We start from the raw sequence: 15,000 nt of genomic DNA, 5'->3' as shown, positions 1-15,000 counted from the left end.
GAAATTCAGATGTTTGTAGCACATCTTGGGGAGCACATCCATATCCATAATCCTCAGAATTTCTGGAACATTCCGTCCCTCGTCAGCTAAGCTAACTGTAAAGTGCGTAAGGTGTGAGCGGTTTATAGAAGCCCCTGCACCTGCCTTTGCTGCCATCACTGTATCCCCAAATGCGTTCTCTGCTGCGTTCCTTGAAGGCCTGGTGACAAGGCCTGGCCCCCCCCCCCCCAAAAGCCCCCCCGGTCCGCGCCCACTCTGACCTCACTGCAGATGAATGTGGTGAAAACCACGCCTAATAAAGTCCATGTGCTGGGATATAGTTCTCCCTGGTGGATTTTTTCATTATCATGAAAACATATTAACACAAACAAAACAAAACTTTTTTTTTTAAGTACAGCACTGATGCAGTGTGCTGATCCAAAGCTAAGCTCTGCCATGCCTACGTTGAGTCACTCTCTGCAAAGATATTTTGGCTTCCCTGTTTTTGACCCCTTTATAAAATTTTGTAGAAAGTGTCTGGGGATGTTGGGACTTGGCTGTGGTTTTTGAGGTCTGGTGAATAGTGACAGGTTTTAGATTGTCTAGCATAAAGTATGTGTACCAACTCATCTCCAAGGACAATTTCAATGTAGATATTAGTATGAAGCTTTGTTGATAAACTGAAATTTGTCTCTCAATCAAATATTAAGCAGTTCACAAATATAAAGTATGAAAGTGATGACGTCAATATTTTGCAAGCCCAACTGCACTTAATCAGAAACGCACCAATGTTTTTCATGTTGCTGAAATACGTTGACACGTGATGTTGCAGCACGATGTAAAAACAGCCAGAAGAGTGCATTTGCAGTGGAATATGTATTTCCAGAACATAATAACACACATTTTTTAGTCTGTAGCAACTGACACACAATCTATGCAGAAAAGCTTAATATAAACTGACAGGTGTAAAACACCTGCTTATGATTGTAATGCAGGAGGGCGAGGCAGGATGCAGAGAGCGGAGGGCGGTTTCACAGACATTATTTATTAACAGCGCTAATAGCACACAAAACACTTAGACAAGTTACACAAAACACAGCGACTAGGCTGCCACAAAGGTGAGTGACGAGCTCAACAGACACATTCAATACACTCACATTAACAAGACACATTCACTGGCTAGTGTTTAAGTTCACCTGTTCAACTGCTCGTTAATGCAAATATTTAATCAGTCAATCACATGACAGAAGTATTTAGGCTCTGAAAAAGAGAAAATATCCAGTGAGTATCATTTCTCTAGGTGAAAATTCCTTGTTGTCACAGATCAGAAAAGAATGACCACACTGGTTCAAATTGTTAGAAAATCAGCAGTAAGTCAAATAATCACAATTAACCCCAAAACATGACTAGGGTGGTTAGGGAACTGGTCTTGTGACCGAAGGGTCCCGGGTTCGATTCCCAGACCTGAGGCTATGACTGAGGTGCCCCTGAGCAAGGCCCTTAACCCTCAATTGCTCACTTGTATAAAAAATGAGATAAAAATGTAAGTCGCTCTGGATAAGGGCGTAAATGTAAATGAAAAACTGAGTTATACAGAGGAGCATCTCTGAATACACAACAAATCGAATCTTGAAGTAGATGGTCTTCAGCACCCGAAGATCATACCAGGTACTCCTGTCAGCAATGAACAGAGCTGAGGCTACAATTCACACGGCCTCACCAAAATTGGGAGATAAAACATGTGAAAAAACATTGCCGACATGGTCTGAGTCTTGGTTTCTGCTGAGACAGTTTGATGCTAGGGTCAGAATTTGGCAGCATGTTTCCATGGGAAAATATGGATCCATCCTGCCTTGCATCTATAGTTCAGACTGCTGGTGGTGGTGAAATGGTGTGAAGAATCATTTTGGGGCACAATTTGGGCCCCTTAATACCATCTGAGCAAAATCTCTGAAGATTGGACCAAAATCTCTTTAAAATGTTTCTAACACTTTGTTGAATGCCTTGAAGAATTAAGGCATTTCTGAAATCAAAACGGAGTCCAACCCGATACTAGCAAAAAGTGTCCGGTGAGTGTGTATACATGAATATAAATAATGCTTCACATAAATATGACGTGTTTCACTAATGATGAAGAACCTCTGTCCAAAAGCTCCTGTATCTATGGAAACCTACAGTAACTTTACTACCTCTAGAGTACACTGCACTTACTTCCTGGAATCTTTTTCAGATCATCCGCTTTAATTATTTTTTTGGCTTCTTATCTCCACCCTAGGGTCTCTTATTTATCTCAGTGCCATCTTTCACAGCGAGACGCTCATTGACCTTAGACCCAGAGGAAGGATTATTTTACCTTAAGGGTCTATTGGAGGTTCTCTTTGTGATTCCCATCTCATTATGTGAAAAATACAATTATATTTATCCTTAGAGGCCACAAATAACATGGCAGCAGCACCTGGCTGTGGGTCTGCTGGGAATGCAGACTCAGATGTGTTTCTGTAGCTTTATCCGTGTCAGGGGACAGGGTGGGTGAATACTGGATACCTCAGGATTGTCTGGAGATGAGGAGTGTGTGTCCAGTTATCCACGGGGTGGGGTGATCAATGGATCTGCTCTATACTTTCGTCAAATCTGCATGACTGGACCAAAAACATGAATTTGAGAATAATAGTTGAGTATCCCCTTACACCCAAATGGAACCTTAGATGAATTTAATTTTCCTGGTGGAACCTTCTATCATTAAAATATGAAAGAGCATAATAATATAAAAGCTTATTATTAAGCCTCCTAGCCATTTTGGAAAGGGTATCAACTTACAGACTCCTACAAACAAGATTATGTGAATGTGCTTTTTTAACAGTTTATGGGCCAAACAATATTTATATTGGAATTACTATTTTAAAGCTATGGTTAATGTTAGTGGTTTTTTTTTTACATTCAGTTAAAGTTGCACAGCCCTGAAATTGCTTTACTATATATGTAATCTCAATGCTCTGAATTTGGCATCATACTTTTCTGTAACGAACCAACCAGGCAGACAAGGATCCAAATGTGGAATAAGGTTGTTTTTATTTGATACGTGAATACAGAGTACTCGAGTGGACGAATAACTCCGCTGAGCGTGTGTGGTGTATGGGTGCTGTAGTCGAGGTCAGGATGGTCCAGGGTCAGGCCGGGTAGACAGAGGGTAGTAGGTACACGAGGGCTAGGCTGAGAACGAGGTTTGGAACGAGAGCAGAGGTCAGTACACGGGAGATCAATCACAGGGACGGAACGCTTGGTACGTGGCATGCCAACAATACTTCGCAACCTGGACGTGAGAGGGGGAAGCTTAAGTAATCTTGAAATTGGCGAGATAATGAGCAACAGGTGTACAGAATATTCCGGGAGGTCACGTGCTGTTCCTGACATTTTTCATTACAAATCATTACAATTATTCACAAAAAATATAAGGCTCCACAATACAAACAGAAAACAACTCCATATTAGATTTGGAGGAAGAAATTCTAAATGAAAGATGCAGTAGATTCTGTAAAAATTCTTCCAAATGCAAGATGTCAATGGATCCTTTCTTGCTCAGATGTGTAACAGGAGATGTGAACTGGAGGCCTTGTAAACGCTGGCCTTCGAAGCACTGAAGACTTTATAAGAACCTTTAAGGGCATCTGAGCTCAGCAGTTCTACAGTCTGTGGCTGAATGTAAAAATTTAACCACAAACTCTACAGCTATGCCTCTCCTTTTCATTTTCTTTTTTCTTTTTTTCTATCTTTCTCTCTCTCTATCTCTCTCCCTCCCACCTAGTTTCTGATGCTCTTGGCGTGGAGCTGCATGGCCTTGCCCAGTTCTTTGAGGAGCTCTAATAATCCGGCTTTAAGTGCACCCAGATGCAATCCGCTCTCCTTTGAAACCTCGCTGATGTAATCTCTCCTTCCCTGTGGTGCCACCACGTATCACATGACCTCTGGGCAGGTCAGGTAGGATGTGGCATCTACAGGGCACGCCCCCCCGTCTCCTTCCCACCATGTGAGAGTGAGCGGGCTGCTCGTGCCCATGGAGTGCCCCACCGCCCTGTTTGGGGTGATTTGTATGGGCTGCAGCAGTGGCCCTTCTTTAACACGGCTGGTGGGAAAGGCCCGTGGTGCTTTGTGTGGAGGGGCGGTAGTGGTGAATGTGATGGAGCAGCCTCGGTCAGAGGCGGAGGACCTCTGCAGCCGGGCTCCGCCCCCGAGCCCCCCCCCCCCCCCCCGGTGGAGGGCAGACCCAAGAGCAGTGGAGGAAGAAATGGGAAATTGACTGGAAGAGGAATAGTTGTTTACGAAGGCTGAGTGGGTGGAACCCAGAAGGAGGAAAGGAGGCTTAAGGGACAGGTTTAGAAAGAGGGGAGGAGAAGAAAGGAACAAAAGAAGAGGAGAGTGTCCATGTGATTGCTGTTGTATATAGCCTGAAAGAAGAATGAATATTCATGAGTTTGGCTCTCATTGGCTTTGATGGTATGGCGAAGAGCTCTCAACTTCTCTATAGGATCTTTCAGGATGAGTCTGTGTGTATGGGTGTGTGTGTGTGTGTGTGTGTGTGTGTGTGTGTGTGTGTGTGTGTGTATGGGCGTGCGTGTGTGTGTGTGTGTTGTGTGTGTGTGTGTGTGTGTGTGTGTGTGTATGGGCGTGTGTGTGTGTGTGTGTGTGTGTGTGTGTGTGTGTGTGTGTGTGTGTGTGTGTGTGTGTATGGGCGTGTGTGTGTGTGTGTGTGTGTGCGCGCGCGCGTGTGTGTGTGTGTGTGTATGTGTGTGTGTGTGTGTATAGGCGTGTGTGTGTATGTAGCAGCAACTCCAGAACAGGCTTGCACACTATCATTGATAATTAATCTTCTTAAAGTGAGGGAAAACTTTGAGATTAGCTGAAAATATATCAAGATATATCAATATATATCAAGTGACATATTTGTTTTTCTGTGTGTGTGTGTGTGTGTGTGTGTGTGCGTATTGCAGAGCTGCAGACCACTCAGTCATTTGAGTTCTACACTCTGTCGGAGAAGGCTATGGACTATCGGATCCTCTATGTGGATGAAGATCAGGACCGCATGTACGTGGGCTGCAAAGACCATGTGCTCTCGATGGACATCAACAACATCACCCAGAGCACCCAGAAGGTCAGACACACACTCACTAGTGTGCTATCTATCTATCTATCTATCTATCTATCTATCTATCTATCTATCTATCTATCTATCTATCTATCTGTCTGTCTGTCTGTCTGTCTGTCTGTCTGTCTGTCTGTCTGTCTGTCTGTCTGTCTGTCTGTCTGTTTTTGTTACAGCTATGTCCTATCATTATGAATCTAATTGGTTTGATGTATTTGGTTGTATCAATTTCCTCTACATTCTCTACCACAGTAAAGTTAACGTAAACAGACTCTATAAAAACCAACCAGTGGTTCTTCTCTCTGCCATGAAGCTGGCAAATTAATCATTAGTCTCCTGGTATTTTAAAACAGTGACATCATGTGATCAGTGGTAATTGTCAGGTAAGGTGTGTGGGGAGGGAGGGGGGGAGAGACAGAAATGTGTTTACCTTCCCTGGGGATAGGAGATATGTCTATTAGCATAATTACACGATTCATACCTAGATACTCTCACAAGAACTCTTCATTTAAACATTGCGTTAAAGCAACTATATTAGGTGCAGTCAGCAGGTAAATGCTGTTAAACCCTTGAGGTTAGCTCTTAAAGGTAACTAATGGGGTTCTGGATTCAACCATCTAAACATACAAACAACATACAAACAAACAATTCAAAAAATATCTTCTTATGCTCTCAAATGTTTGTATGGTTCTTTTCAGTGTGATCTGAAAGCAAAACAAAAAGCAACATTATTTAACATAATTAAAGTAAAAGAGCTTAAGAATTCTAGACTGTGACAAATTATTGCAGGTGAAATTGCAGGTGTTGCACGTTAGACTTGAAGATTCAAGAAAATCAGAATTTTTCCTGTGCAAGAAAAGTGCTTCTACATGCATATATTTTCATAAATATCAGGCCTATTTGGTATATTTTTGGTTATATTTATTATGAGCTGTGATTATGAGATGTGATTAATTATAAATTCTGTTTGTTACTGTCTACTATGCACCATGAGTCACTGTGAGACAGAGAATAAATGTATTGTATGTGCAAAGGCCAATAAAGCCTGATTTTCATTCTGTTATGTATTATATTTTATTTTTCATAATGCTCTCAAATATACTGTCTGACGTACATTTTTAAAACCTCTCACAGATACACTGGCCAGCATCAACCAGTAAGATTGAGGAATGTCAGATGGCCGGAAAAGACCCCACAGTAAGTACCAGTCATTATTTTTTACTTCTGGTGTGTCATACAAAAGATGCCTGTGTCTTCTCTTTCCTTGGTTACAGTACCGGAATGTGAACATGTCTGTGGATGAGAGGAGTTCCTGTTTCTCCATATTAGAGCTTCACAATGTTTTAATGCTACCCTCAACAATATGTATGTATGTCCCATGCTTAGGCGTATGTCTGAGAGAAATATTCTTAAAAATAAAATTAGTTGTCCATATCTTGTCCTGTGTGAGTCTGTGTGTGTGTGTGTGTGTGTGTGTGTGTGTGTGTGTGTGTGTGTGTGTGTGTGTGTGTGTGTGTGTTGGGTACTGGATGTGCATCTGTATGTGTTTACAAACTTGTATGTGTTCCCCTTTGTGTGTGTAGGAGGCAGGCATGCGTACGAGTGTGTGTGTGTGTGTGTGTGTGTGTGTGTGTCTGTGGTGAAAGGCAGGGCCGGAGTGAGCCCCTTTTTCAGCCCGGGAGTTTCATGCCCAAATCCGGCCCAAAAATAATTTTTCGCTCCCAATCGGCCCAAACTAGAGATTGACATGAGCCGGCCCATCGGGAATCCTCCCGAATCTCCCGATTAGCCACACCGGCTCTGGTGAAAGGGGTTGTTTTCTGGAGCTGTTTACATAAAGTGTGTGCACGACGGGAAGCCACGCCCCCCTCTGTCATTAATTATGCGTGTGAGATCAAGCTGATGCATAGATGATGAATAAATGCTCCCTGAAAAATATACATGAGTGCTCTCAGCACCAGACACTCCCACCCACCAGCACACACACACTGCCACTTCTGACTGATGCTTCCCCCTCTAATCGCTCTGATAGGAATTTTAATGATGTTATCTACAGATGTCTAATGCATCATCACTCCTAACATAACACTAAAGGAGTTACATCTTAAGAGCCAGAACCCCAATCCAAGATGAGTGCTCGCTAAGAACTTTAAAAAGTCTTTCAGTGGTAAAAGGCCACAGACATGATTATTTAGTTCTTGACTAGACCTCAATCACGTCAAGGAAGCACTGAACTGAAGACAGAGAGGGCAATATGTAGACCACACGTAGACCGTATGTAGACCACATGTAGACCGTATGTAGACCACATGTAGTCCGTATGTAGACCACATCATAAATATTGGTGTAGAATGGTGATACGTTAAAGGATTCAAGAACACAGCAAATTTCTGTAACAAAACACTAATCTTGAAGTAATAATTAGTTACCTCCCACCAGGTATTGTTTGCCAGGTCTGAGGTCCACAAACAACGCAATGCTCTGCTATAGCGTATTGTAGTGTTCCTGGACATATGGACTGGTGGGATAGCTCTCCTGCTGTATAGCTCTGCTTGGATTAATAAAAGAGTGTCACTAGGGGACCAGAGTGGTAATATATGGCTCCAGGAGAGGCCTGGTGGGGTGTGGAGTTGTGTGTGTGATTAGTTCAGTGCTGGGGTTTTACAGTAGGTGAGGGGAGCGGGGGCAGCTTTGGGATTTGGAGCTGTGTGTGTGATTAGTTCAGCTCTGGGTTTTACAGTTGGAGTGTGGGGGGAGACAAGACGCGTGCTGCTTCAGGGGAGTGTAAATCACCCACAACAGGTTCCAGCAAATATTTGTGTGAGATGCACTTGCAAAGAACGACCTGCTGCTCCTGTCTCGTTCTGTTTGCTTTTCTCCCCCTCGGTCTTTCACTCTCTCTCTCTCTCTCTCTCTCTCTCTCTCTCTCTCTCTCTCTCTCTCTCTCTCTCTCTCTCTCTCTCTCTCTCTCTCACACACACACACACACACACACACACACACACACACACACACACACACACACACACACACACACACACCATCATGCCAATTTAGTTTCACTGTCATATCAATATCCTATTTTGGTCAGTTATTACTCACTTTATATTTTACATTTTGGTAAGCAAACACTCTGTGTGTCTCTCAGGTGTCAGGTTTTGTAACCTGTAAAGCAGAGACTCTCTCTGGTTTTGTAACATTTAAAGCAGAGACTCTCCCTGGTTTTGTAACCTGTAAAACAGAGACTCTCCCTGTTTTGTAACCTGTAAAACAGAGTCTCTCTCTGGTTTTGTAACCTGTAAAACAGAGACTCCCCCTGGTTTTGTAACCTGTAAAACAGAGTCTCTCCCTGGTTTTGTAACCTGTAAAACAGAGACTCTCTCTGGTTTTGTAACCTGTAAAACAGAGTCTCTCTCTGGTTTTGTAACCTGTAAAACAGAGTCTCGCCCTGGTTTTGTAACCTGTAAAACAGAGACTCTCTCTGGTTTTGTAACCTGTAAAACAGAGACTCTCTCTGGTTTTGTAACCTGTAAAACAGAGTCTCTCCCTGGTTTTGTAACCTGTAAAGCAGAGACTCTCTCTGGTTTTGTAACTGTAAAACAGAGACTCTCTCTGGTTTTGTAACCTGTAAAACAGAGACTCTCTCTGGTTTTGTAACTGTAAAACAGAGTCTCGCCCTGGTTTTGTAACCTGTAAAACAGAGACTCTCTCTGGTTTTGTAACCTGTAAAACAGAGACTCTCTCTGGTTTTGTAACCTGTAAAGCAGAGACTCTCTCTGGTTTTGTAACTGTAAAACAGAGACTCTCTCTGGTCCTCCTTCCCCTCTGCATGTTTGTTCAGTTCTTCCACACCCAGTCACCCTTTACACAGGCCCTGGTGTGGAACCATGGAGAATATGTGTCTACAGCTGGCATTCAGCGTACACTGCAGCTTTTCCTGGAGCTCCAAATGCTCCAGACGTGCCTCCAGAGTGCTGCTTCACCTCACGCGTTATCCAGACATGCCTCCAGAGTGCTGCTTCACCTCACGCGTTATCCAGACGTGCCTCCAGAGTGCTGCTTCACCTCACGCGTTATCCAGACATGCCTCCAGAGTGCTGCTTCACCTCACGCGTTATCCAGACGTGCCTCCAGAGTGCTGCTTCACCTCACGTGTTATCCAGACGTGCCTCCAGAGTGCTGCTTCACCTCACGCGTTATTCAAACGTGCCTCCAGAGTGCTGCTTCACCTCACGCGTTATCCAGACGTGCCTCCAGAGTGCTGCTTCACCTCACGCGTTATCCAGACGTGCCTCCAGAGTGCTGCTTCACCTCACGCGTTATTCAAACGTGCCTCCAGAGTGCTGCTTCACCTCACGCGTTATCCAGACGTGCCTCCAGAGTGCTGCTTTACCTCACGCGTTATTCAAACGTGTCTCCAGAGTGCTGCTTCACCTCACGCGTTATTCAAACGTGTCTCCAGAGTGCTGCTTCACCTCACGCGTTATTCAGACGTGCCTCCAGAGTGCTGCTTCACCTCACGCGTTATCCAGACGTGCCTCCAGAGTGCTGCTTCACCTCACGCGTTATCCAGACGTGCCTCCAGAGTGCTGCTTCACCTCACGCGTTATCCAGACGTGCCTCCAGAGTGCTGCTTCACCTCACGCGTTATCCAGACATGCCTCCAGAGTGCTGCTTCACCTCACGCGTTATCCAGACGTGCCTCCAGAGTGCTGCTTCACCTCACGCGTTATCCAGACATGCCTCCAGAGTGCTGCTTCACCTCACGCGTTATCCAGACGTGACTCCAGAGTGCTGCTTCACCTCACGCGTTATCCAGACGTGCCTCCAGAGTGCTGCTTCACCTCACGCGCTATCCAGACGTGCCTCCAGAGTGCTGCTTCACCTCACGCGTTATCCAGACGTGCCTCCAGAGTGCTGCTTCACCTCACGCGTTATCCAAACGTGCCTCCAGAGTGCTGCTTCACCTCACGCGTTATCCAGACGTGCCTCCAGAGTGCTGCTTCACCTCACACTCTATCCAGACGTGCCTCCAGAGTGCTGCTTCACCTCACACTCTATCCAGACGTGCCTCCAGAGTGCTGCTTCACCTCACGCGTTATCCAGACGTGCCTCCAGAGTGCTGCTTCACCTCACGCGTTATCCAGACGTGCCTCCAGAGTGCTGCTTCACCTCACGCGTTATCCAGACGTGCCTCCAGAGTGCTGCTTCACCTCACGCGTTATCCAAACGTGCCTCCAGAGTGCTGCTTCACCTCACGAGTTATCCAGACGTGCCTCCAGAGTGCTGCTTCACCTCACGCGCTATCCAGACGTGCCTCCAGAGTGCTGCTTCACTTCACATGCAGTCAAACACCGTTTTTCACCTCCTACAGTGCGAGCAGATAATTAAATCATATCATAAATGCACATAAAGCTGGGAGAAGACACAGCTTTGACAGATTGTTGGCAAACGGTAGTGACGGGCAGAAATAAAGGGGTCAGGAGAGAGAGAAGGGTGTTCCATGATGATGATGGTTTTCTGGAATTGCATGTATGCGAGTGCTTTTGTTTTTTTGCATGTGATTGTGTGTAAAAGACTCCAACAGCTGCGGCTTCACCAAAGCCAGCCAAATTCCTGACTGGTCCCCACCCTTCTCTCTCTCTCTCTCTCTCTCTCTCTCTCTCTCTCTCTCTCTCTCTCTCTCTCTCTCTCTCTCTCTCTCTCTCTCTTCCTCTTCCTCTCTCTATCTATCTCTCTATCCCCTCTTTGTCACTTTCTCTTCTGCTGTTTAAATCTGGGTATAGAATTTAAATTTTTCTCTTGTTAATGACTGAAAAAGCCCATTTTTATTAATATTAATATCTCCAATCTTATAAGACTCTTTACTGACTAGGGTTGTACAATATGGACAAGGAAATCATATCTCGATATTTATGCTAAATATCTTGATAATGAAAATTACTTCTTTTTGTTTAACGTAAATTTGACTTGAAATTGAAAGTGATTAAAAGAGGTCAAATATAGCACAATTTTTCCAACAATATATAGGAAACATTCAATTGCTATTTTAATTTATATTTTAAGCACAGTGACATTACATGTATCCATTCAGTTTACTGGCCAACTAGCTACAAAAGACTGTGGCATGGTTGATGTCTTCATCACCTTTCACTGTGTTCTATACAAAATGTGTACAATATTAAACTACAAATAAGTTCATGTAACCAAATGTTACAAACAGATAAATGCATTTTTCTTGCAGCAAATATGCAAAAACAGTCTGCTTATTTCTAGTACTCGTTTAGTAATAGATTTGTAGTATATAGAAATGAGTAGTACAATTTGTTTATGAACAGTGTTTGGGAAGGAAGTTCTTCTCACTTATTTACTCTCAGATTTATTAATTATATACTGTTACTCTTAACAGTTTCATTGGTTATCCATTCTGGTAAAAGTGTATATTCTGGGCTCAAGTCATTGACTACCTAGCTAGCATGTCAACCTTGTGTATCACCAGCAAATAACTACTGTACTGCTCCAAGCTCCAAGCTTGATTTTTAAACTGTGGTGTAGTGGTGAACTCCCCATATTAGTGTCATAGAAATGTACAAAATCCAACTTCAGTGCTCTCTTATGTGGGATGGCATCTTGTTTCTCCGGAACCTGATGATATATCTGTCTCTCTTTGTCTCTCTAGGTCTCCTTCCTTCACAGTGTTATACATGTATAAACCATTTCTGGCCTCAGGCCATTTTAAACACTACACATTTGTAACATCACCTACTGTCAGAAAGACAGCCGCCCCAAATCCTAGACAGATTCTAGCATCATTTGACACATTAATTAATTATATATGTGGATCTCTGCTCTGGAGACTCTAGCACCTACTTGGTGTTTCTCATAAAGTAGCTGCTCAGAGATTACACGCATTCACACACACACACACACACACACACACACACACACACACACACACACACACACACACACACACACACACACACACACACACACACACACACACACACACACACTTTCACTAGGATACGCCCTGCAAAAAATGTATCCATGTTTATATGACATATAGCGGAATGCTGCTTTATCCATATGCTTAATTTGATTTTGTCTTAATAGATCTCTCTTTCTCTTTCTCTTTCTCTCTCTCTCTCTAGCATGGCTGTGGAAACTTCCTGCGAGTCATTCAGCCCTATAACAGGACTCATCTGTTCATCTGTGGTAGCGGCGCTTACAGCCCCGTGTGTGCGTATGTTAACCGTGGCCGCCGGCCCGAGGTAATGTGTAAAAAGCCCACAGCCTTTTACATCCTGTCATTTGGTCTTTTATTGGTTCTGATGACGCCTTCAAACACCGGACCTTGCAGACTTGTTCTGAGGAAAGCTGTTTATGTGACAGGCTTACTGTGAAAAAAACACATCTGATTTAAAATGGGCACAGCTTTCTTAAATACAGACTTCAGCACCAAGGCTACGAAGTAAGCCTGTTTTAATGCATCCAGCAGCAGTAAGAGAAGAGAAGAGAAGAGAAGAAAAGAGAAGAGAAAAGAAGAGAAAAGATGAGAAGAGAAAAGAAGAGAAGAGAAGGTTCCGGAGCATTCGGAAGCTCTATGGAAGCTGGCAGTTCTTTCCAACCAGCTGCTGGTTCTCTATCACTCTGCTTTGTTTGAAAGGAACACCAGTCTGTTTTACCTCCCTCTATCTGCCCCCCATCTCTCTCTTTGCCTCCATAGTTCTCTCCATGTACATGATTTTAGGGGGAATCACCAAATACTTGACACATCATAACATCAGGGTCACCTCAGAGACGTGGTGATTGTGTGGTTTGCTGTACTTCAGAGTAAACCCTCTGTACTTGCAACACATGTCTGTGTGTGTGTGTGCCTGTGTGTGTGTGTGGGTATTTGTCACTCATGAAGTTGCTTCAATGCCAAAACAAGCCCAAAAGGGATTTGGTGGTTTGGCAGAAGACAGACCTCACAGGACCATGGTGGCTCTCCACGTCTGTTCCTATCATAACAGGCCACCGCCGCCCAACACCACGCACAAGCACGGCGACCTAGTGGCCGCTACATAAACCCCAAAGCCCCAACAGTGTGTCTGACCACTCAGCAGGCCGGCGGGCAGCCAACGTTCACACGCTGAAGCATTCTGGGAAGGAAACGGGTTCTCTTTCTCTGCCCTTTTTTGGAGTTGTTTGAAATGGTCCATGAACGGGTGAATGTCGAGCTCAGGCTTCTGTAAGGAAGGAAAGAAGGAGGGAAAACAGAACGGATAGGAGGAGAGTTTCCTCCACATCACCTCAGACCTCTGACTGCTCTCTAATCTCCACATTCTCAGAGGAGACGACTGAGACGACTCAGGCTACCATGGGATTTGTGGATGACCAGTTGATCACAACTAACCTGCAAAGGACAAAGAGCGAGTGACCACTATCAGGAGCAACCAATAAGGACCAACCAATAAGGGCCAACCAATCAGAGCCAAACACAAAGGGCCAACCAATAAGGGCCAACCCATAAGAGCAACCACAAAGTGCCAACCAATAAGGGCCAACCAATAAGGGCCAACCAATAGGAGCCAACCACAAAGGGCCAACCAATAAGGACCAACCAATAAGGGCCAACCACAAAGGGCCAACCAATAAGGACCAACCAATAAGGGCCAACCAATAAGAGCCAACCACAAAGGGCCAACCAATAAGAGCCAACCACAAAGTGCCAACCAATAAGGACCAACCAATAAGGGCCAACCAATAAGAGCCAACCACAAAGGGCCAACGAATAAGAGCCAACCACAAAGTGCCAACCAATAAGAGCCAACCACAAAGGGCCAACCAATATGTCATCAGCATCTGCATTAGGGGGGCTGTGGTCAGATTTATGTAAAACTACTTTTTGACAATACATATTGTAAAAATTATGGGGGCAAAATGTAGCCATATATATAAACTAAATAATGAATAACATTTGCAGATTCATTTTTATACAAGCAGGAGCCAAATGTGAAAAATATATATTTAAAATAATTTAAATCCCCCCCCCCCTCCCGTTTTTTTTTGTTGTTGTGATAATTTAAATGAAACAATCTTCATTTAATCAGTTTGGATAATGCATTATAAGTGTCAAAACAAAATCAAAAGCCAACCTTTTCTGTTTTCTTTTCCAATAGACTTAGAAATATTTTTAAATGTTTATAAAAATGTATTTTCTTTTTATATTTGTTCTGAATTACTTATTGTTGTATGCTACATTAAGCTGCAAAGCTAGTTTTAATTTCAGTTTTAATTTTGGCAGGATATTTGTACACCTGATGGGAAAAATGTTGGTTTGCATTTTAATTTAGTTTTAATTACAATTGGCACTGCAGATAGAGCTGTCTCAGTAAAACTGTGTGGCTGAGGTTGGGTCAAGCTGAAGGGGAGAACCTCTCTCTCTGAAGACTTTCTGCAAAGTGAATTGTAAGGTCGTCAGGTTCTAGCAGAATCCTGAAGGGCAGGTGCGGATGTGCAAGCTGGTATTAGAACCCACTGGGTGTGGTTGTTATTAAGATTAGTGTGGTTATATGATTAAAACCACTGGGTGTGGTTATTATTAAGATTAGTGTGGTTATGATTAGAACCACTGGATGTGGTTATTATTAGGATTAGAGTGGTTATATGATTAGAACCACTGGGTGTGGTTATTATTAGAATTAGTGTGGTTATATGATTAGAACCACTGGGTGTGGTTATTATTAGGATTAGAGTGGTTATATGATTAGAACCACTGGGTGTGGTTATTATTAGAATTAGTGTGGTTATATGATTAGAACCACTGGGTGTGGTTATTATTAGAATTAGTGTGGTTATGATTTGAATAAATGTGGTTATGATTAGATCCACTGCTC

The 15,000-nt window shown here is 43.5% G+C and overlaps 1 protein-coding gene across 1 annotated transcript in view; it reads left to right on the top strand.

Annotated features, from left to right (window-relative positions):
- The window catches only part of sema3c (sema domain, immunoglobulin domain (Ig), short basic domain, secreted, (semaphorin) 3C), a 50,950-nt gene that overhangs the window by 18,575 nt on the left and 17,375 nt on the right, over positions 1-15,000 (top strand). The window contains exons 3-5 of the mRNA XM_076992934.1: positions 4,965-5,125; positions 6,251-6,313; positions 12,271-12,390. Coding sequence (XP_076849049.1) covers positions 4,965-5,125; positions 6,251-6,313; positions 12,271-12,390 — 344 coding nt within the window. The remainder of the gene's footprint in view (positions 1-4,964; positions 5,126-6,250; positions 6,314-12,270; positions 12,391-15,000) is intronic.

The sequence above is a fragment of the Brachyhypopomus gauderio genome, unplaced genomic scaffold, assembly GCF_052324685.1.
Source record: "Brachyhypopomus gauderio isolate BG-103 unplaced genomic scaffold, BGAUD_0.2 sc100, whole genome shotgun sequence".
NCBI lineage: Eukaryota > Metazoa > Chordata > Actinopteri > Gymnotiformes > Hypopomidae > Brachyhypopomus > Brachyhypopomus gauderio.
This window is presented reverse-complemented; position numbering and strand designations above follow the sequence as displayed.